The following is a 23,855-nucleotide window of genomic DNA, read 5'->3' on the forward strand; positions in this document are numbered from 1 at the left end:
CACTTTTGGCGGAAGGTGGCGCTGCTAACAGCAAATCAGGGTGCAATTAAGGCCAAAAGACAGATGGCCAAAAACCGTGGCACATCGGCCGGCTTTATCCACAAATTGGCTTGCACGGAAAAAAATGTACAGCGAAGACAAGATTGATTCGAATAAATTATTACTAATATTTATAATATAGTTTATACATTGCATAAGTTGGTGGAAAAAACTTATTGTATAGAAATATATTATAAAATGAAATACAAATTTCTAGGAATTTAAAAAAAACCATGGACACTCCAAAATTAATCAAAATGAATAATCAAGTTAAACAGAGGTTGCATCGAGCCGCGCTGTTAGCCCTGTTGCATGCTGTTAGAGGGTGAAACACCACATGCAACCTAGTCGAACATGTTGCGTCGCTTTGTTTTGTTTGAGGACAGGCCGCGCCGGCCGAAGAAGTCGGATTTCTGGATCGAGTTCGCACTTCGTTCCGTTCGCTCGTACCGTTCGCTTCGCAGCGGCGGAAACTCCGTACTTTCGAAAGCTGGTATCTCAAAGATACGTCTCGAGACCCCGAAGACGAGAACTCGCATATTCGCCCGAGAAAACTCTCAATAAATGCTTATTAAACCGAATAATAATTAAACATATTTTTTTTTGGTGCAAAACGTAAGCCAAAAAATTTCATTTTGGTGTGGATTACCAGTGGAAAAGTGTGTGCTTAAAATGGAATAAACAAGGCTATCATAAAAAAAAACAAAGCCCTAAAAAACCAAACAAGCTGAATATTATCACCTAACGATTATGGATTAGTGCCAGTGGCAGAGTCAGTTAAAAACATAAGCATATAATAGGACTAAGGAGACAAACAGTGTGAGTAAAAAAGTTCAACAGTAAAATCTAAAGAAAACTCCTGTGTTTTGGCTTTTTTCATGCGCCAACTGCGACAGCTGCTCCCTACCTTTGACCTTTTCGTTTGTATGTGTTTATAATATACTGTTAGCCAAGTCCCCGCCTCTCTTGGCCCCCTAAAAGTATCGCTATTGGCCACTTTGCCATTTTGATTTCGAGTTTGCTTGAGTGTTTAGTTTTTTCTGACAAAATAGGGTTTTCAATTGAAAATTAAGGCAAGATTTTTGATTGTAAAGACACTTCGTTGAAAAATATTTATTCTTTCCTTTCTGCTTGATGAATCGCCCAATGGCAAGAACTAGTTGCTCACAATAAAAATATGTGTCTATTTACTAAATAAAATACCATCTTTCGAGTAAGGATAAATCATACGAATCTAAAAATGATGATTATCATGAAAAACCTTATCTCAGTTAATTGATTTAGTTCTTAGAGTTATTAAAAAAAACAATATGTTAGTATGCATACATAATCAAGTTTACATGTTAATGGTTTATCAATATAACATATTTTGAAAAATAGTTATGCAAAGATGCAAAGACTTTTCCAATTGGATATTTACTTTCCCCTCTTCAGTAATAGATCTTCAGCTCCAGACCTTGGACACCTAATTAGCTTCTTCTGACCATTCCATCCCTAAGCATCTGTAGAAAAAAGTGCCCTGCTTAACTGATTCGATCTTTTCTTTCTTTGGTTTTGCATGATTTATGATATCAAACAATAACTTTGAAAAACAAAATGTAAAAAGCAAGTCAACGATTAGGCCTTTCGTAAGCACTTAAGTTGAAAAATGAATATAAAATCTATAGAATACTTTTTTTTTCGTATATAAGTTTGTACACAAACAAAAAAATGTTCTTGATTATGCTAAACAATGCTAAAATTATTTTGAACAATTTACGGCATACGATAAACTAAATTGAATATAACATTCAACTTCAAGTTTTAATCTACATAAAAGCCAATTTATATTAAATGTGCGCTCTACTGTAATTCTTAAATGGGCATATTTATTTATTTAAGGATTAATACATTTGGATTTAAGTAGATAAATTCGCAAATACATCTAATACATTTTTTCATTAATTAAATTAAAAGCCAGTAATTCGGCTGCCTTATTTGCACACTCAAAAATCCTAAATCAATTAGTAAATCCGATCGGGATTTATTATTTTTTTATACGTTTTTTTCTGTGTATCTCCCTCCAGCTGTAAACGAAGAAAATGTTGCTAGCGGCTTTGGTGTTATAGACACAAATGCGAGTTAAAGAAGCTGAAGGCCCAGAAGCTTTACCAATACGTCGATACAGCGCACACAGATACTTACACATCTGCAAATACATACAGAAGCGTATCTTCAGACTCACGCACCTGTCCCTTGTCATTAAAAAAGCAACCAAAGTTTCAATCATCTTTGGCAAGCTAACCTTTTACTTACTCTGCTGCTGCTGCTCTCATATATGTCGCATGATAAGCACAGGAAAATATTGATTGGCTGGGAGATTTGCTTAAACTCGATTAGGAAAACTAATCTTAGAAAGTATAAACAATTTACCAGAAAATTTTATTTTTTAGATATTCAATGACTTATTTTCACATTTCGACATTTTTAATGATGTTATAAAGTTTTTTCTTTGAAAACAAAATAATGTTTTAAAAGTGTATTTAAGAACGTGTGTGCAGCTTTTGGATTTTATAATTTGGCCCAATTTGCTGGCATTGCAAATTGCTAAAAACGTCTGAAACAATCGACAGGAGGAAAATGGGGAGTGTGGGACAAGGATGGCAAAAGAGTCGTTCAGGAGGCGTGGCAGGAAGTGCAACATGCTCATGTCGCAAGTTGTTGTTGCCTGTATTTCTCCTGCACTTTTTTGTTGCTGTGTTATCGATTGGCGAGGCCGCATTTGTTGGATCGTTTTGACGCGTCCTCGTCAGCATGTCGAAACTTATTTTTCCTTTTCAATTTCGCCCTGCGATTTTGCATTTTTTTTTCGCCTGCCTGTCGCTTTGTTAGTTCTTTGCATGCCACAAATTATGTTCGTCACCCCCTTTTGCCCCACCTCTGGATTACCTTGAGAGCGGTGCTGTCAGGCTTTTTGACAGTTTCTGCCGTATCGGTTCCACCGATTTGACTGCTGCGCTTATCCATTGTGCCCTTTTTTTCTCTTTCAAGACAGTGCTCCGTTTAAGAAATAATTGGTATTTTATATCATTATCATTTGGGCACAATAAGAAAATACTTATTGCCTGGTATTTGCATCTGCCAGCTAATTTCTCATCACATCTCTAAGAAGAAATGCAGACGAGGGCATTCGAAAGGCAAGCAATTTATCCCTTGGTTAATTTGGTTAATTGAAGACAATTGAGGGACGCTTTGCAGTTCATTAAGCCTCATCAGCGTTGAGAAATGGGGCCCAGAATCCCAAACTCAGAATCCCAGATCCAGTTCCATCTATACTTTCCATCTCCAGATCTGTTGTCTTGTCGCCAGACTAATTAAAATATTTGCACTCAAATGCTTAAGCAATAAATATTTGTCAAGCCATCATCATTAGGAGGGGGCTACAGGGGGGTTCTGACCTCAAAACATGGCACTCCACTTTCCGGGGAGGGGGGCAAAATGGAAATGGAAAATGAAAATCTATGAGAGGCGGCATTTTTAAAGTGCGCCACTTTGGCCTGCATTTTTGATGAGCTTTAATGGCGCCGCCTTAATGCAAGTGAAGCGTGTAGGGGGTGGGTGTGGGGACACACCCCGCTCACCCCACCACTCTGCGCCCATCGAGAATGCCAATTAATAGTCATTGATGGGAAAAGTTGGACCCGGAATGGAAAGGCAGGGAAACTGAAGTGTGCCATCGCCTTGAAAAGGCTAAAAGGGGATGGGAAGAATTGCAGGAAAAATCTCCCCCTCGAGTCGGTGTTAAAATGGAAAACGGGCCGCCATGTGTGTTGGCAAGCGGCCCAAAAGGAAAAAGAAGCGAAAAGACCCAAGAAATTCGTATCTCAAATGGGGACAAACATCAAATTAGTCTAAAAATGAAAGAGGGTGATTTACAGGAGGGGGAAACTTCCAAAGACTGAACTCAAATGGGCATAAAATTTCCTTATTGTCGGACAACAGTCGGAATAAGAAAACGAAGTCCGAAAGTGTATGGCCATATGGCTCAAAAACGAGAGGAGAATTGGAAAATAGGAATATTGAAGGGTGAAGGTAAGTCGGAAGCTGTCGGTAGTTTGATGAATAAATATGTCTCAGATGGGAAGTTCCAATTTATATCAAGCCTAATTATGTTTTCTTTGGGATAAGTGTTGGCACATTAATATTGAACATAATATAAAAGGCACATTTTTACCTTGGGATAGTGGATTTCATTATTAAATTTGTACATATGTTAAAAATACAATATATTCAATCTGATAACTAAACATGTGTAATGTTAAGCTTGTTGTTATTTTCTTTAATATCAAAAGACATTTATTGAAAACTCTTAAATTGCGTATTTACAATGATACTTCACACTAATTGACCTAATCCGTAGTTCTTCTGAGTCCTCGTGAAATTCCCAGGTTGACACCTTCCTCTAAGGACCATTTTCATCAGCAATTGAATGCGACGCGAGCTGGAAGAAAAAAGCGCTCAGAAATTGAGAGAACTTATGAAAATGTTTTACAATATCCTTTTCGTGTTATTACAAGTGTACGTCCTTGTCGCCAGCTTTGTCAGAATGTCTGGCAACGCTACTTGTGCACATTTCCTCCCCGTTTTCCACCCCGAATTTCCCACCGCTTTTCCCTCAGATTTTCTCCGCTAAGCGCCTTCTCTGGGTAGAACATCTTCACTCCTTTGGGGCGTCGTCAAGTTCGCGCTGCGTTTGAATATGTCATTACTCGTTTGGCCCCCGCATTTCCCCAACAATGTTGACGCGTTGTCGTCTCCATTCACCCACTTACCCACCCATTGGCCCACCACACCACCATCTCACTCTAGCGACATGTGGGTGGGTGGTGCTGGTTTCCTTTTCTTGGCCTGACTCCGCTTGGCCCGACTGACGGAAGTGACAGTTGAACATTCATTCATTCATTCATTCGCTCGCCGGCTCATTCATTCAGCCCGCACTCAGCTAAAAATCCACCCAAAAACCACCCAAAAGTCAACCCGCGGAAGGGGAAAAATCAAGCAAGGCACCCGGCTACCGGGAACCATAAAGAAAGAGCAAGGCAGTAGCAAAAAAAAATACAAGAACCTACGAAATTTCTATGGCAATTTGGGCAGCAACGTGAAAAATATTTAGAGATGCTAGTGATGAGTTTGTTGAAATGAATTGCTATAATCGCAAGTTCTTAAGCATCTTTTGTTCATATACGATTAATTTGTAATATGATAGGTTATTCATTAAAATCATTTATCGAAGAAACACCATTGCTTAAACTTTCGTAACTTGTCGAAGCATCGAATACGTTAGGGAAATCTATAAAAAGTTTTTGTATAAAGTTTTGCTAACTAATTTTAAAATGTGTATAAACATCCGTTAAGTGATATACCAGTTTTCATAATTTCTAGCTCCATTCACGCTGTCATCTCGAACGGGAAAGAAGTAACCATGTGCGATGTCTTCGTCTCCGGCTTTTGGGCGGAAACACAACGCAATGACTGAACGGAAGTTTTTTGGAAGCGCATAAAATTATTATGGAGTCTCCTGCACGGTCTTCCCGTTTGCTCTACTCCCCTTCTTCAATCCGTATATCTATCAGAATATATATATAGATATATACGTGTATATGTATGTATGTATCTTTTTGCCTTCGAGGACGTGGCGCGTCAATTGAGAATTCGAGTCTAGGACCTTAGCATCCACTGGCACTTCATAGTCCTGCCGCAGTCAGCTTTTTTATGGCTCTCCTTTTTCCTTTGTGAATTCACTTTAGTTTGCTGCCCGGGCTATCTCTATCTGCTTTCCTTTCTGCCGTATTATTTTTATGCGCAAATTTAATATTTACATTTAGCCAAGTGGATTTCGGGCTATCGTTGGCTCTGTTCGGGCATTTTTATCAACTGACAACTTCTGACCGCAGAATGTTCCCGTCCTCGCTGATTCTCAGATGTATCTGCAAGATAAACAAGAACAGGGCAAGAAGCAGCCGGAATAAAATGGCATTTAGATAAGCCCGAAAACTTTGGACAAGGCTCAAAGGTGGGGGCTCTACTTCTACTGCTTCTACATGTGAAATACTTGCGGTCTACAAGATTAAAATTCCGGAGCGATGATAGCGGGATGATGGTCAAGGAATGGCAGCGGACTTTTGCAAAGATCTTGGGAAAATCCCATCAGGAATATGCCAAGTCGCTTCAAATTACAATTAAAATAGGCAGAGGAAAAGAGTGGTTGAAATTAACTATTTAATGCAGGAGGAAAGCAAAAAAGTTGCTCAGAACATGGGAAAGACTTTGAAAAAGTTTTAATAGTGTCCGTGGAAAAGAGCTGACGGAACTTTGCCTCACAAATTAAGAATTAGCTGGCTTAGTTTTATATACCGAAACTGTATTTCAATTTTAAATCTACTGCCAATATAAATAGGAAGGGGAAAACGGATACTATACCCGGGCGTCCAATAAATAATTCATACGGTTCAGGACTATGAGTCATTATGCAACCACCCCCTCGGTTGCTCTAGTTAAAGTTTCGATTTTACTTATTTTTTTTTGGACAACCACCGAAAATAAGGAATCGCAGTCACCCCGCCGCACTATGAGTCATCGTCATCTGGCAGGACACAAGAGAACACCCCCGCCGAGGATTAGCAGCTGACTTTGGTCTACGGCGAACAGCTGACGGGGTGCTTTTATTTTTCCTGCCACACCCCTCCACAAAACCCCCTACCGGCTGGATTTCTCGATATTCCCTTTATTTATTTCCATTTTTTATCCGCGCTGCTGAATTTGTAAAGCATTTCCAAGTACACGAGCGACAAACAGGCAACCACTTAACGCTTGTTGCCACATTCAGCTCCGTTCCAGCTGTCCTGTCTGAAAGTCCTGAGTCCCGAAGTGCGTTCAAAGCCAGGATATCACCCCACAAAGCCCCCTTCTCCCCCTGCCAAAAAATACAAAAAATATAAAAACACAGAGACAATCGCCTGATTCGGCTTTCGTGCCACACACGTTTTGTACTTTTTCATTTCTGTGTATTTATTTGTATTGTATTGCATGTTCCGTCTGTGTTTGTGTACCTCCTCCCCTGAAAAGGGGGTATCTACCCCCCACACACAACACCCCCCCGAAAACCTGAGGCATGCAAGGATATAATCGAGAGCATAGCCAACGGAACCCTCCATGAATCATGTCCCAGTCGCTTTATCAAACTAAAAAGGGGGTAAAAAGAGCATGGAAGGGGCAACAAGAAGGGGGCTTCTAGGGTAGGCAGTACCCCGTTATCTGTGGTTATATTTACGGGGCTGTGGCATATACAATGTAGGAAAGAAAGGGTTGCAAGAACCCCCTAATGCAGGCATCAATTTTTCAATTTGTTTCGAGTCTTTGCATGCCACTAGAAAATATTGGGAATAACATCGTCGATTTAATGTGGTTGCATTCTTGGAATTTAGAGTCATAAGCAACATAATATGTAACTAAATTATCAAATAAAATGGCTTATTCGATTATTGATTTAATACTGTTTACATTTAAGTTCTTCAGTGTTTCGTTACAAAATTCATTAATATATAGAGCTACGGGCAGCGGCCTTCTGCCACTATTCCATCATTCCAGCAATATATTTTCATTGCAGCAATTACCAAAGATCATAATAGAAAATTAAGTAGAAAAGTACTGTCGCCTATGGGGAAAAATTCAGACCCAAAGACGAAAAACAAAAAAAAAACAAGAGAGAACGCTATAGTCGAGTTCACCGACTATCTGATACCCGTTACTCAGCTAGTGTAAGTGCGAAGGACAGTTTTTGGCGGTTTGTAGGCGTTAGAGTGGGCGTGGCAAAAAGTTTTTTGGCATATCGATAGAAATTTACAAGACCAATATAAAAATGAAAAAATATCAAAACATTTTTCAAAAGTGTGGGCGTATCAGCTTTGGGCGGTTTGATGGCGTTAGAGGGGGCGTGGCAAAAAGTTTTTTGGTAAATCGATAGAAAATTACAAGACTAATACAAAAATGAAAAAATTTCAAAACCTTTTTCAAAAGTGTGGGCGTGGCAGTTTTGGGCGGTTTGTGGGCGTTAGAGTGGGCGTGGCAACATGAATCGACAAACTTGCGCTGCGTCTATGTCCCTGGAGTCTGTATGCCTAATCTCAACTTTCTAGCTTTTGTAGTTACTGAGATCTCGGCGTTCATACGGACAGACAGACGGACAGACGGACAGACGGACGGACGGACAGACGGACAGACGGACAGACGGACAGACGGACGGACAGACGGACATGGTTAAATCGACTCCGCTATTGATCCTGATCAAGAATATATATACTTTATATGGTCGGAAACGCTTCCTTCTGCCTGTTACATACTTTTCAACGAATCTAGTATACCCTTTTACTCTACGAGTAACGGGTATAAAAAACACAAAAAAGAAGCACACACAACATAGCATCAAAATGTCGATTGTTGACTTTTTATGCGAAATATGCGTGATTCCCTGCAAGTTTTCGGCCAGAATGAAAGTAGTCAGTACGCAGTGAAGGGGACTACGGGTACATAATGTCTAATAAACATTTTGTGTCCTATAAAAGGGCTATGAATGCGGAAGAACGTCGCAGCCAAACACGGCCTGTGCGTGTTTATGGCCAAGATGAAGACGAACAACATTAGGGCCAACAGAAACATTAGCCGCAACAATTAATACGTACAGAGGCAAACAAATGAAGCCGCACAGAAACAGAAACAAAAACAAGAATTGAATTAATAATCTTATTTATGTTTCCCCCTTTTTTTTTCTCCTGTTTTTTGCAGATCTCAAGGCCCAAAGGCAAGGAATAGAAAGGAGGAAAACAAGAAAAGTGGGAAAGTGACACTCAAGACTTCAGTTCTCCCGTTAAAAAGGTGTTGAAGGTAAGTCGGAAAAGTAAGGGAATATAAGCGTATAAAAAAAACATATTACATTTGTAAATGCCAAAGTGATTGAAATTAGTCAATTATTATTATTATCAATTAACCAACTACATCACTGTTGATGTATTAAACATTGAAATATAAGATAGAAAAATGATGAAACATAAATCGTGGCCAACAACTATTTATCCATCATCCTATTGGAACTGTGACGAGTCCCTTTTTATAGACCCATATATACACGTTTAAACAACTTTGATATGGACACATGACTGACATTACACAATGGCCATAACAAAACCGAACTCAAGTCGCAACCTCAAAAGAGGAGAATAATAAAATAAAGCCAAGAAATACAATGAGCAGAGATACAGATACAAAAAGAATGGCCCACGCCAAGCCCGCAAATTAGGTAGTGTGGCAACCCTGGCCCGTTGTAACCTCCCCTGTTATCTGCACACACACATGTACCCCCTTCATTTCGGGCTTGGGTTTGGGTTTGGGTTTGAGGTTGAGTTTGAGTTTGGGTTCGGGTTCGGGGTCCATAATAATTAGTTATAATCGGATTTAGTTAGACGCAAGCGACCGAAGGTGTCGCCAGTTGAAGTTTTCGTTGTTATCGTTGTAACTGTTGTTGTAGTTGTTGTTGCACCACCACTTGTACTTCTTAACTGAAATAGTATATGTGATTTTATATATAGAGTTAGATATATAGATATACCGCCCACACACCCACTCGTGTAACGGTCGACCACAAGGCAATCAAATGGAAAAGCCAGCGAAAGAAAAACTGACAGCGACGAGTGGGTCGTCGAATCGGCGCAATATATACTCGTATCTGCAAACGTCCCAGTATCTCCGGATCGTACCTGCATCTATATCTGTATATGTCTGTATCTCTGCACCTTTGCTTTCCGTTCGTGTTCATTATTACTGCTCTTTTCTAACACGTTTGCGTTTTCAGTGGGGGTCGAGGGGATAAAAAAACCTGTATGGGAAAGGTCCCGCTCTTGTTTATTGAATTGATTCGAATTTGTGTGGAGTCTCTGTGTTCGCTTTTTTGGGACGATTTAAAATGGGTTTTTTTTGTATATTCTTTCGGGGCCTGCAACGCGCAACAGCGACTGCAGTGTCATGTGGTGGGGATATAACTCAATTAGCTGCATGGGGAGAAGGAAATGGGGGATAGTGACGGCCGCACAAAAGAATAAGCCCGAGATGAGGTAGCCAGCGAAGAAGATTGTTTATTTTTCGGGCTCTGTTCGGGTTTGGTTAGGTTTTTTGGGAGACAGGTACCCGTACCCGAAACAGTGACAGCTGTCAGGTGAGGGTTTTACGATTTTGTTTCGTACTTTCTTGGTCAGGCAATTGTCGTTGAGGATGATAATTTGAAACGAAAACATTGCCTATGGGAACTGGGCGTGCTGTGGAATTGGTTCAAAGAAACGTGCCATGGTGTTTAGTTAGATGTTGCACTTGCAAGTGCGTGACGCTAGTTGCAATTGTCACTTGGGACTGGAAAGTAGCCTCTAGTAACTCGAGGTTGGTATACAATATATAATTACATTTAAAACCTTAAAGGACACTTACTAGAGTGAATCTATAGATGGTGAACAGAAATGTTAGCATCATTTGGCTTTATCAAAAACCAACAGTTAGCCAATAGTTGCTGAAGAATCTACCAGTGAACACATAAATGCTTACAATCTGACGCCTATTCAAATACTGTCTGGTCAAGTGCAGCTTTCGAAATCGTTTTTCACTCTCTGGTGGATTTTCGTTTATTTTATTTTTTATTTGGGGTTCGGATTGGATCGATCTATGTCAAAGTGTCGGCCCACACGAAAACGGGTAGAAATAAAACGAAATGGATGGAAATGAAATAAAAAAATATCGGTGTGTGGGCGAACTTGGACCTGGAATGGAACTCGAATGGAGCATAAAATATGTTAATAAGGCTTAAAGTTATACAAATTTCTACTGACTGGCTGGCTGAGCTGGCTGGCTGGCTGAGCTGGCAGCGTCGATCGCTTGTAATACAAAACCATAAACTGAATTTGAAAAAAATGCTAAACGTAAAGTGGAGAAGCGGCTGCGGTCCGCTGGGGAACCCAAAACCAAAACCAAACAAAAACCAAACCAAAACCTAAACCCCAACCAAAAACTCCAAGCCCAAACCAAAACCAAAACCCCGACTAAACCCAAGTCGAAGCAGCTGGCTTGTCATTGTTGCAGTGTCTTTTCTTGGCCTGGCTTAATTTCCTGCTGCTCGACTTCAACTTGTTTTGCTTCTTCGCAGCTTCTCCCCTTTTCAGTCAGCCGAAAAAGAAAAAATCGAAATAATATAACCAACCGCACACACAAAAGAGCATAAAAAACAACAACCACGAAATCAGTTAAGTTCAGGTGTTCAATTTACTGATTGAAATTCTGCTTCGATGTGGCCAAGCAACTTTCATTCGCTCTGCTCCATTCCCCAAGCCCATCTCCTTTATATACCTACATGTACATATATACTAGTACCATAGCATACACATACATCTCTATCTTATGATTTTATTTGGAGTTTCGGCTGCTGCTAGTTCGATTCATAATTTGATGCCTGGCCATGTCAGGAAATATGTTAGAATTATGCTAATGAGAGTCCGATCGAGCCGAGATGCTTTAATTATACACGGCTAACAAGTTTTTCACCCCCTTTGCCAGGTCTTAACCCCGCGGAGCCTGAAGAATTGATGAATAACTTAACTCGTTCTTCTGGGTGAGCTGCAGTTGGTTATTATATTAAGGCAAGACGGAGTCTCGGCTTGATTCGATTAGTGTTATGAAATCTGAGATGGCTTTAGGTTTCGCTTCGGGCTCATTGATCTAAGGGAGTTTAATGCTCAAGGCATTGTTTAGGCAAGCCACTTTGATCATAGATTTAACATATGTAGCTACTTTATCCGCTGTAAGAATGATTTAACAAATTTCGACCCCGATATGTCTTTTACTAGTTTATTATTTTACTAATGCAGTGCTGAAAATGTATCTTAAAGTGCTTAACACATACCTAAACCATCTGTGAACGGCCCTGATTATCATTGGCTTTAAAGACTTTAAACTTTGTCCCAACGTTTCATTTTCTCTTTAGATAATTATCACTTTTTTAAGGATGAACGATGACCTTTTCAGTTTGCCTTTACTGTTCCGTTAAGTTGTGCTGACTTGGGCCAAAAACTTCTGGTGTGTGGCCCATTAATAGGCGATTTAAGTTTATTTTTCTGCCAGTTGCCTTTTTATTGGAACTGGAATGGGCCCACAACTCCCAGATTCGGATGGCCCCGTTTGGCCCCAGGACACACATTTGTCCAGTAATCAGAGATGGCAGCAGGAAAGCAAGAGAGGATACTCGGAATCCGGAGCAGTCATCATCTTTTGACTTTGACTTCTCCCTGGCTTTCTCCGTTTGCCACTTAGCAGTTGCCTTTTAGTTGATTTGTTCGAGCAAACAAATTGTCAACAGAAGGGGGCGGGAGTGAAAGGAGGCGGAGGCCCGCACAGACATACGCACAAATTGATTTTAATTGTTAAGCATTCCCTTTTTTAATTGTCCTAATCTCTGCCGAACCCTGGACCTCGACCAATATCCTCTATGCCTTTTCCGGTTATCCTCGATTCCCCGATTCCCCGATACCCCGATTCCTGTCCCGTTTACCCTTCCGCTTGTTGCCTTTTCCATTTTGTCAGCAAAAGTCCTTTAAGTAGCCTTCCTTTTGGCCGAGCTTTTTTTCTTCATTTTCCTTTTCCCTTTCATTTTTTTTTTTTTGGTGAGGGGTTAACCGGTCCCTAAGGGCACTGGCATGTGTGTGCGATAGAGAAGGACATTGTAGGTGCGACAGAGACAGATGGAGGCATCCTCAAGTACAGTCGACACTTTAACTGACAGTTAAAGTTGAGTTTTCGGTTTGTTTTGGGAAACTTCGAGGCAGCTGGGACGGCTTACTCAGGCCAACAGAAAACCAAAGGATGTGTGCCACAGATTCACTTACTTTGCAACGCATTACGTTGCATTTTAGGCAGCTTTCTTTGGCTTTCTTTTAAAAAATGTAAGCCTGGTTTGTTGGGGTTTTCGTGTAAATTCCATATATATTATTATTCTAAAAAATATTTGTAATGTTTAATTTTACTATGGGTATCGAAATCGTCTTATTCGGTCGGTCGGTAAGTAAAAAAAAAAGGGTGGACTTAACCCTCTTCTAGCCCTCACTCAAACGGTGTCTTTCGCTCTTAACCCCAAGCTGCCAACCACTGGCAAACAGAAAACTCCGATAGCAAGAAAAACATTTCCGCTGCGAACGCTTTCCGCTCCAGTTTTCAATTTTCGCAGCTCCGGCAACGCAGATATACAGTAATTATTTTCAGGCGACGCTTATCACACATAAATCTCGACTCCCCGACCCTCCGATCTGAACCAATCCAATCCAATACAATCCAATCGATACCGATACTGCCGACTATATGGGTAGATGGTTGCCTGTTTTGTCAGTCAGTCGGCAGTTGGTCGTTGGATGTTGGAAGTTGCCAGTTTTGCCAGTTGGCAGCAACTTCCCCGGCCATCGGGCTTCCTTTCTGCAGCTGCCTTTCGGGTCCCCGGTCTCCGGCCCCCTTTCCAGTCCCCCTTTCTCCCCTTTTTCATACGCCCCTGGCCTCTGCTGACCACAAGATGCAGCTGCACTTATCCAACATCCAACAGCATCCTTTAATGGCACAGCCCAAGCATCTGTTGTGATATTTATAGTTGCAAGTTGCAACTGGAATCGGGGGAACAGGTGCTAAGACGACGCCCGAGATCGAGTTGTCAGCCCAGAGCGAGAAAAAGAGGGTTACTGGTTGGGCAAAATAAAGAGTTATATATATCAATAAGCGAAAGCATACTGTAATGTAATAAGTCTGACGCCAAGCCAAAGTATTAATAAATTATGAATATATTTAATACGGGATTTTGGTATGTTGTGGCACAGGTAATAACACACTGTCCCAATGTTGCCTGTGTTTTAATACAAAAAAAAAGAAATAAAATTTTAATTAAAAAACCCTATATTTTACACATTTTCCGTGAACCACTTCCACATTCCTGGCGGCGCTAATTATTATTTTTGTTCGCCCCTCTTAGCCAGTTTAGAAAACGTAAACCCGTTTTAACGATCGCATTATTATCGCCAGTTCGCTTCGGTTATTAGATGCAAGCTGCAGCGGATGTGCGGCTTCCTTCGAGACTTTTGTCATTTACGGTTTATCTATCCCCCTTTGCGATACCTGCCCCCACCCCACCCATTTTTCTATACCCCTGCTCCTTCTAAGCACGTCGAAGTGGCTCTCATAAATCAATAACGAAAGGCCCACCTGGTACAAATAACTTTAAAAAATGTATATTGAACACTCGCCTTGCTTCTTCCTCTTGCGAATGTTTTTCGGCAGGTGGGTGGCGAAAGGGGGTGTACAAAACCAGGAAGGGGGACACCAGGGCTCTCCACTTGAGCTTTAGTTCCGTGGCGAAAGAGAGATGCCCGATGTCCGATGTCCGATGCCCAAGCACTTTCCAACCAGGTGGCAGCTGCTACTGTTAAGTCTCGGACTTGGCCAATGAGTGGAGTGATTTGTATTGTTGGCCAACCACTACCTACTGCATCACCCATCCCCTGCACCACCCACACGTTTGCGGGTCGAGATTGGGGGCAGTTTTCTTGTATGACATGCCCTGGATATTGTGACAGTGACAGCAACATGAAGAAAGCAAATTAAAAAAGCCAAATAGCGAAAGAGCTTTAAAGGAAAATCTGTGGTGGCCCCCAAAAGGTCAGGAAACTTTGAATTGGCTTAAAAATGGTAAAATGTAATGTAATGATCTAAACCAGTTAGATTTAATGTCTTAACAAGAAACCAGATCCGGAGCAAAGTTTAACAATTAAGAATATGCTAAAATATTCATATAATTATTATCATCAAAGTCAAGTTGCAATCCTGCATCGAATTCTGGACTGAGATCAGGATTTGCCGTAAATTCCTCCTAGGCAATAAAAACCAATTTCTTCGGTTCAATATGCAGACCATCAACACTTTCCCAAAAATAACAGACGAAATCTGAAAGCAGATGAAACCGAATCTTTATCGCCCATAAAAGGCACAGAGCCCAACAGAAAATAAAACTTCCCGTGAGCGTGTCTAAAATCGGTTTTAATTGGCTTGGCAAACGCAGTATATTATCATCTTCAGCTGGAAGTTGGTGATGATCTGGAGATTTCCATCAAATGGAGTTTCTCCCACAGCGTTCAGTGGATTTTGGATTTCTGGTTTTTGCTTTTCGGATACAACTCTAATTTTGAGTTATTTTTAGGCCCCGCCTTTCGGATTTCTAACCCTTCCGTTTTGTCTCCCTTTTTTTTTTTTTGTTATTTTTCCAACGGAAGCCCGCTAATCTTTTGCGTCCGTTTGCATCTTTTTTGGGTTATTTTATATGGATTTCTCCTCTTCTATTATTTCATTTTCTGTTATAATTTCGTTTAATTCGAGGCTCCAATTTCCGTATAAATGCAATGAAAACAAATAATAGCGACGAACTACAAGAAAACGAAATTAGACAGACGGAAGCAGTCCAAAAGAGTGGAAGACCCAGAAGTTTCAGACCCCAAGCACCGAGACAATATACAGAAATAGTAAAATAGTAAAATAGTTGTCCAACAACTGGGAAAAATGCGTGAGAAAATGCCAAGGTAGCCGTAGCCGGCACCTGTACGTCGAGCTGGAAAAGTGGGAAACGGAGGTGGAAAAGCGGAAAGGGAGAGTTAAGTACTTAAAGTGAGAGACTGTGCTTCATATATTGTAGCTGCAATTTATTAGGCATATCTCCTTAAACGCAACTCGAGCTGAAAGTGGAGATTGAAACTTGTTTACTGGAATTAAGTGGCTAGCAGCAGGAATTTGGCCTAACTGATTTCTACAAGTCGAAGAATAAAGAATAAAATCAATTGCCATTTCAAATTTAAATTCCCAGGGAAAATAAGATTCCTATTATGAAGGTTTATAGAAACCTTTTTTCTGTGTAATCGTGCAACTAATAAACACAGCTCAACGAAGTTTACTTACCTATTTATGTGATTGTGTGGCTCCAATTTTATTGTTCGCATTTATTTTAATTCTTGTGCTCGACTTATTTGCCCGGTACTTTGCGGTATATATTTTTGCAAGATTTTTGCACATTTGCCTCGTTTATGTGGCCCTTTGTCGTAAACTGTGGTATTGCCCCGCGGCTTAAGCCTTTTCTGTGATGGTCGACCGTGCGCTACCCTGCACCACCCTGCACCACCCACCTCCTGCGTTGACTAATTTGAATGTAATTCGTTTTTGGGGCTCACGTACGGCTGTCTGCACTTGGAAAACATGAATAAAACCGAATAAAATGCGAATGAATATAAATATGGGTACTACGGGTACATGAATAAAAAAAACCCAAATAAAAAATCACAAAAAAAAACACGCGCGCCAACAGCGAACAATAAACGAACAATAATAAGTAATAAGACCCTGAGGCAATTGTGGCCCCCTCCCCCTCGAAAATTTGTTCAACAAAACGCGAAACGCGATAAAAAACAAACCAAAAAACGCAACAAAGCAAAACAAAGCGCATAAAAAGCACAGCAAATAAACAAATAGATACATGTGTGAACAAGAAGAAAGACAATTTTGTTCGGCGCTCCATTATATTTATATTGGCGCCTGCTCAAGGCTTCCACCAAAATCCAATCCGGTTTCCCCCGGCCATTGTTGCACAAAAATCGCAGCTAATTGAAGGACTTTTGTCATTGGAGGTGTTCCGTGTTGCCAAGCGTTGTAGGAAGTATGTTATCTCTCCATGTGTATGGATTAAAGAGGACTGGCGCCGAAAGAAAACATCGATGATGTGTGCAGTGTGCAGCCAAATTAACAATTAAAGGCCGATAGAAATGGTTCCAATTCAGCAACCCGTTATAATGATTCAAGTGGTGCTTTTTTGACATCTTTCAGCACCATGTTGCACACGATGCAGCTGCTCCTGCTGGCCACCATTGTGAGCATGGTCAGGAGCTCGCCGTACACGAGCTACCAGAACCAGCGGTTCGCCATGGAGCCGCAGGATCAGACGGCTGTGGTTGGGGCCAGGGTCACGCTGCCCTGCCGGGTGATCAACAAACAGGGCACACTCCAGTGGACCAAGGACGACTTTGGACTGGGCACGTCCCGGGATCTGAGTGGTTTCGAGCGGTACGCGATGGTGGGCAGTGACGAGGAGGGCGACTACTCCCTGGACATTTACCCAGTGATGCTGGACGACGATGCTCGCTACCAGTGCCAAGTGAGTCCCGGCCCCGAGGGCCAGCCAGCCATTAGGTCCACATTCGCCGGATTGACGGTGCTCGTCCCGCCCGAGGCGCCCAAAATCACCCAGGGCGACGTCATGTATGCCACCGAGGATCGCAAGGTGGAAATCGAATGCGTTTCAGTTGGCGGAAAGCCGGCTGCTGAGGTAAGTGTCTTTAGTTTTTTTTCCCCCCATTTTTGCCAATGGCGGTGCCTAAAAATATGCAGTGGAAAAAGTTAAACTGATGCCTTTGATTAGATGGCCCTATGCTGCTATTATTTTTGGACCGCATATATGACAACTCCTGTGAGAAAATGACAATGTACGACAATCCGTGTCCCCCCTCCCCTCTTTTCTTATTCCCCGCAGATTACCTGGATTGATGGCCTGGGAAATGTCCTTACGGATAACATTGAGTACACGGTGATACCGCTGCCTGATCAGCGACGCTTTACGGCCAAGTCCGTCCTGCGACTGACCCCCAAAAAGGAGCACCACAACACGAACTTCAGCTGCCAGGCGCAGAACACGGCGGACCGCACCTATCGCTCGGCGAAAATACGTGTCGAGGTGAGTAGTCCCCTGGCCAAAAAACCAGGAGCTGACCCCCGATGGTCATTCTGTTGACAGGTCACTGCAGGTTTTGCATGAGCACTTACACTGGAACAAACGTTGGGCTAAAATGGAAGTTTACAAGCTATTAGAAATGGGACTTTCTTTATGATGCTGCTCGGGGGGATTTGATTCGATTTGGAATCCATAGATTACGTAGAGAAATGAAAAGGGCCGTTTTCTTTCTAACAGGAACAGTGAATAGATTGATACCTCTTATATTGATCGTCGCTAAGCTGCAAACATATTTTTTCTAGTGCATCCTGCTGACGCAGACTGAGGTTACCTTATCTATAGTATGGACTATGGACGGGGCAGAAGGGAAAGAGCCTGCTATCTATTTTACGTGATGCGATGCGCTGCGGAAGTCCCCTTCTTTCCCGAGGACAGCTGCAAGCCGGGGGATAGTATTTTTTGAATGGGCTTTTGTGCCGGACATGGCTCGACACTGACGGGCTAATTCATGCCCGGACATAAAGGCGCCCATCATGGCTTTCCCACGCTCGAACCCCCCATTCCGTTGGAGCGGGGGGTATGAAAGTGAGGAGCCAACAAAGACCTGACCTCAGCCCACTTGTCAATGGCCTGGTTTTCGGCAAGGTGGGGTGAAATCGAGGGAGTCACATGTCCATGGCGCACTGACAAATCCCTGACCAAGATGTCTGGCCAAGGAGTGCAGGGATGCCCAGCTGATTGGGCTGATTGAGGGCCAGCTTGAAGCGCACGCATGGTAATTCCTTGGTCGCCAAGGACATTGCACATAAATTGGTAGTACAAGAGGGCTATTGAATGGAGAGTAGTTTTACCAATAAAATATATATATTACGATTTGAGGAGTTCACAATCTATTTAATATTTGTTGTAAGAAGGAATCTTAATACTTTTCTTTTCCCATTTCCAGGTGAAATATGCTCCCAAGGTGAAGGTTTATGTGATGGGCTCGCTTCCCGCCGGTGCAGGGGGTTCGGTTGGTGGTGCAGCAGGCAGTGTCCATATGGGCACCGGTTCCCGGATTGTGGAGCACTCGCAGGTTCGTCTGGAGTGCCGGGCAGATGCGAATCCCAGCGATGTCCGTTACCGCTGGTTCATCAACGACGAACCGATCATCGGCGGCCAGAAGACAGAGATGGTAAGTGGCGCTCCTCCTCCTCATTTTCTCCTCCTCTGCGCTTTTCCAGCGCCTCTCCTTTGTTGAGTTGTTCCCCCGAGATTTTTACTGGGGAAAACAGGTCCACATTCCATTTGGCAGGCTAGCGCATAATTAGAGCAACTATTGCGATTAAAATGCTGCCCCTGCTGTTGTATAATGTTGGCAATTATTGAAACCAGTTAGATCGCCACCGGAAAGGCCTAACGTTCCCACAATTAATCGCAACTGGAACTCATGGATCGACCCTCTCTCTCTCCCCGTTTTCCCGTCGTTTCAGGTGATACGCAATGTGACTCGCAAGTTCCACGATGCAATTGTCAAGTGCGAAGTACAGAATTCCGTGGGCAAGAGTGAGGACAGCGAAACCCTCGACATAAGCTGTAAGTTGTTGAAGTTATTTGAAGTTTTATTTATATATTTATTTAATATCAAAACATCTATATAAGGAGTGTAAAATCATTAACTTTTTAAAATGCAATCTGTAGTATACAAATGAATGCGACTGGCATTTTTCTGTTAAATCGTTATTAATATCCGAAAATTAAAAGTAAAACACAACGTATATTTATACAGCCAACGTAAATTGTTGACATTTGTGAATTTCCATAAGTCAACAGTATAGCTTTGGGCATCACACTCTTGGCAAAATGCAAAATCAATTGAAAATGACCATTTAATCGTTTTTCTTGCAAAACTCCAAACATATATAATAAATATTGAAGATATATGCATGTATGCATTTGACCCAGCCAATTTTAATATATTATTCAATCATTTTAATTGCAGATGCTCCCAGTTTCCGGCAGCGACCACAGTCGATGGAGGCGGACGTGGGCAGCGTGGTGTCCCTAACTTGCGAGGTGGACAGCAATCCCCAGCCGGAGATCGTCTGGATCCAGCATCCCAGCGACCGGGTGGTGGGCACCAGCACGAATCTCACGTTCAGTGTCAGCAATGAGACGGCTGGAAGGTATTACTGCAAGGCCAATGTACCCGGATACGCCGAGATTTCGGCAGATGCCTATGTCTATTTGAAGGGCTCGCCGGCGATCGGATCCCAGAGGACACAGTACGGTCTGGTGGGGGATACGGCCCGGATCGAGTGCTTCGCCAGCAGTGTTCCTCGTGCCCGTCACGTCTCGTGGACATTCAACGGCCAGGAGATCAGCTCGGAATCGGGACACGACTATTCGATCCTGGTGGATGCCGTGCCGGGGGGCGTAAAGAGCACTCTTATCATTAGGGACAGCCAGGCCTATCACTACGGAAAGTACAACTGCACGGTGGTAAACGATTACGGCAACGACGTGGCCGAGATTCAGCTGCAAGCCAAGAGTGAGTATCTCTAACTTAAGTTGTATACGTTATAAAAGTTTTCTGATTTTTAAAAATTACTAACAAAATGATCATAGTAATGTAAAACACTCTTATTCCGTCATACTCAAAGCAAATTTTCCGCACTTTTCTTATGTTTTTCGCAGAGAGCGTTTCCCTGCTGATGACAATCGTGGGCGGCATTTCGGTGGTGGCCTTCTTGCTGGTGCTGACCATTCTGGTGGTGGTCTACATCAAGTGCAAGAAGCGCACCAAGCTGCCGCCAGCGGACGTGATAAGCGAGCACCAGATCACAAAGAACGGCGGCGTTAGCTGCAAACTGGAGCCAGGCGACCGCACCTCTAACTACAGCGATCTGAAGGTGGACATTTCGGGCGGCTATGTGCCCTACGGCGACTACAGCACGCACTACAGTCCGCCCCCGCAATACCTGACCACCTGTTCGACGAAGTCCAATGGCAGCTCGACCATTCTGCAGAACAACCACCAGAATCAATTGCAACTGCAGCAGCAGCAGCAACAGAGCCACCACCAGCATCACCCACAGACCACCACCCTGCCAATGACCTTCCTGACCAACAGCAGCGGCGGCAGCTTGACCGGCAGTATTATTGGATCCCGTGAAATCCGCCAAGACAACGGGCTGCCCAGTCTGCAGTCGACCACCGCCTCGGTGGTTAGCTCATCGCCAAATGGCAGCTGCAGCAACCAGAGCACCACCGCAGCCACCACCGCCACCACCCACGTGGTGGTGCCCAGTTCGATGGCCCTGAGCGTAGATCCCCGTTACAGCGCCATCTACGGCAATCCCTATCTCAGGTCCTCGAACTCATCGCTGCTGCCGCCACCCACTGCCGTTTAGGGTGGACCAGCACTGTCCACCACCACCACCACCACTGCCAACAATATCGATGACCCACTGAGCCACGCTAAGACTGATCTCACAAGGAACCGAGGCCCCGGCGGCTGCTTTAGGGGGCCATCACTGTTGGTGGTGCGTTTTTTCAGCTACCAAAAATTCGAATTGCTTAGGTTTAGACACTTAGCTCACATACATCCGATTATATAGACAAAATCGTAAGCTGATTTTTCATTTCTATAGTCCTTAGGTCTAGGGTACTTTATGTTTTTTTTGTCGTTTTTGTGTTCTTAGCTTAAGGATCTTACAGTAGGCTAATCCACAGTTTGAACTAGAGAGAGACTAAGCTTCAAAGAATGAGTGTTAAGCATTTACAAAACGAAAAGAAAAAACAAATCTTAGGAAGATTAGAAAGTTTTACTGCTTGTTGAGAAAACGCCTTAATGAAATAGTTAACTGATGGGGAATTTAGCCTCCAGTTAAAAAAAAAAAATGGTTTTCTTGGAGGCGGAAATATGCGAGAGCGGTTTTGAACATGTTCTCAGATTTCAAGCACTGTTGCAAATATTATTTTCCATTTAAATATTATTTCCCTTAACCCATTGTACTTTTTTATGTGTCTCTTATACTCAAAACATTATTTACTTTTATTTTTAAAATATTTGAACAACAAATTTCAGAACTATATTTTACCGCGCACCTCCACCTAAGATTTTCAAATCCCAAGAATATTCCTTCGTCAGAAACAGCTGCCCCTATATAATCCGCAAAAAAATATAGAAAAGTAAACGAAAGAATTCAATTTTATGTATACACAGATACAGATATAGTATATGCTAAATGTTAATGAAATATATACAAGCATGAAGACATTCAGTTGAATGGATAGCGAGTAAGAAACGAAATGCCAAAGTACCTGATAGTATTTAAGTAGGGGGTGGATCGGCCTTTGGATCGGTGCCGCCCCCATCAACTTCTTCTGAATTATGTAGCATTATCTTTTCGCGCCGGAACTCTAAGCTATGACTTGGAATTCAATAGTGCGTTTTACGGTTAAATAAATATAGAAGCTAGATCTTGACAGTCGCCTTAACTTATGACACGCCCATACATCTCAAATCGCCCATGCCCATGCAAATGTAGGAAACAAAACAAAATGAGAGCGTAAACGTATTCAATTCGTCAGTTCAATTGTGCTAAGTGTACTTCTAAGTGTATAACGGTCTAATTATCCTAGTTGTAGCCTAACTAATGATAGACACGCATATTTAAAGTACGAGTATAGACCTAGCCCTAGATATACATCCATGCATTTTTTTTCATAGGCCTAAGCATTATATTTTGATAAGCCAGCGTATTTCGTCTAAGGATCCACGGAAAAGTAAACATTACTATTTCTTTTTGCTATATTTATTAGCTGTGGGTATTTTATTAGTGTCGCCAATTAAACGCGAAACGAACAAATGTTTTTTGTTTACATACAAAATGCATATGATAAAAGCAAATAAGCAGCATGAAACACACACACACAAAGTTAAACACGAAAGCAAAACAAAAAAACTGAATAAAAATGTATTGATAAAAAGAAAGCCGAGGAAAGCGAATTGAGAGTTGGACATCAAAGACGAAAGACAAATATACGGTTGGGGGAGGGGGGCAAAAAACATTTTTAATTTGCCCAGGTCGGAAGGACCAACTGTCAGCTAGCTGCAAAAAGCCAAAAATCAAACAAACAAAAGTGAAATGAAAATGTTCCACCACTGGCACCGCTGGCACCACTTGCACCACCACTGCCAGTCATGTGTGTTAATTTATGGCAAGTCGCCTCGCCGTTCTCGGAGTTTCTGCACTGCAGAAAATGGTGGGTATATTTTCGCATTTAAGAATGGTTTGTCTTTCGAGAATAAGCAAGTGGTGAAAATAAAAACTTTTACATAAAAGTAAACGTCTTTTACTCAACTTTGGAAAACAAAAATATCTATTTAATAAACTTTATGTAATCATTCTGTTTTTATTTTATTGATTTCTTTTACTCTCTAAATTTCATGTTAAATTATTAAATTTTTATGTTATTGATATCATTTTACTTTCTAAATTTCAGGCAAAATAATTTAACTGAAAACGAATCTGAGTAAGTAGCAAACAAACGCTTTCTTATGCATCATTTCGTTTGCGTCCTGTGGCCACAGTATTTTCGCTCAGTGTGACTGACCGGAGTTGTGAAGTTGACAATGCAAACAAACGGCTCGCTAAGCTCGACTAAAAATGCTTAATGAGAGTGCGTAAGGGTGGCCCAACCGGTGAACCACTCCCACCCCCACCAGTCCACCCGCTACTGGCTTCTGACCCCTTCCTCTAAGCCCCACCTCCTCCGTCCCCCGCCCTTCCCTTCTGGCCGCTATTTGCAGGACCCTTTTTCGCCGCCCCTTGAGGCAAGTGTTGGCCGCAAGAAATTCTGCGGCTATGGGCAACAAAGTCGCGCACGACGCCCATTAAACTAAATTAGTTGCCCTTTGTCACCGAACGACCCTCGCTGTCACACGTGGCTCGCTGGGGGCGTTGGG

The 23,855-nt window shown here is 42.2% G+C and overlaps 1 protein-coding gene across 1 annotated transcript; it reads left to right on the plus strand.

The window, feature by feature from the left end:
* The first annotated feature begins 471 nt into the window (after window positions 1-471).
* On the plus strand, window positions 472-23,231 carry LOC6524340 (irregular chiasm C-roughest protein). The gene is made up of 8 exons (XM_039377557.1): window positions 472-856; window positions 8,860-8,958; window positions 17,002-17,500; window positions 17,705-17,905; window positions 18,849-19,076; window positions 19,375-19,477; window positions 19,884-20,432; window positions 20,579-23,231. Exons 3-8 carry the CDS (start codon window positions 17,006-17,008, stop codon window positions 21,292-21,294), a joined length of 2,292 nt encoding a protein of 763 aa, XP_039233491.1. The 5' UTR covers window positions 472-856; window positions 8,860-8,958; window positions 17,002-17,005; the 3' UTR covers window positions 21,295-23,231.
* The last annotated feature ends 624 nt before the right edge of the window (window positions 23,232-23,855 follow it).

This window comes from Drosophila yakuba, chromosome X (genome assembly GCF_016746365.2).
Source record: "Drosophila yakuba strain Tai18E2 chromosome X, Prin_Dyak_Tai18E2_2.1, whole genome shotgun sequence".
Lineage (NCBI taxonomy): Eukaryota > Metazoa > Arthropoda > Insecta > Diptera > Drosophilidae > Drosophila > Drosophila yakuba.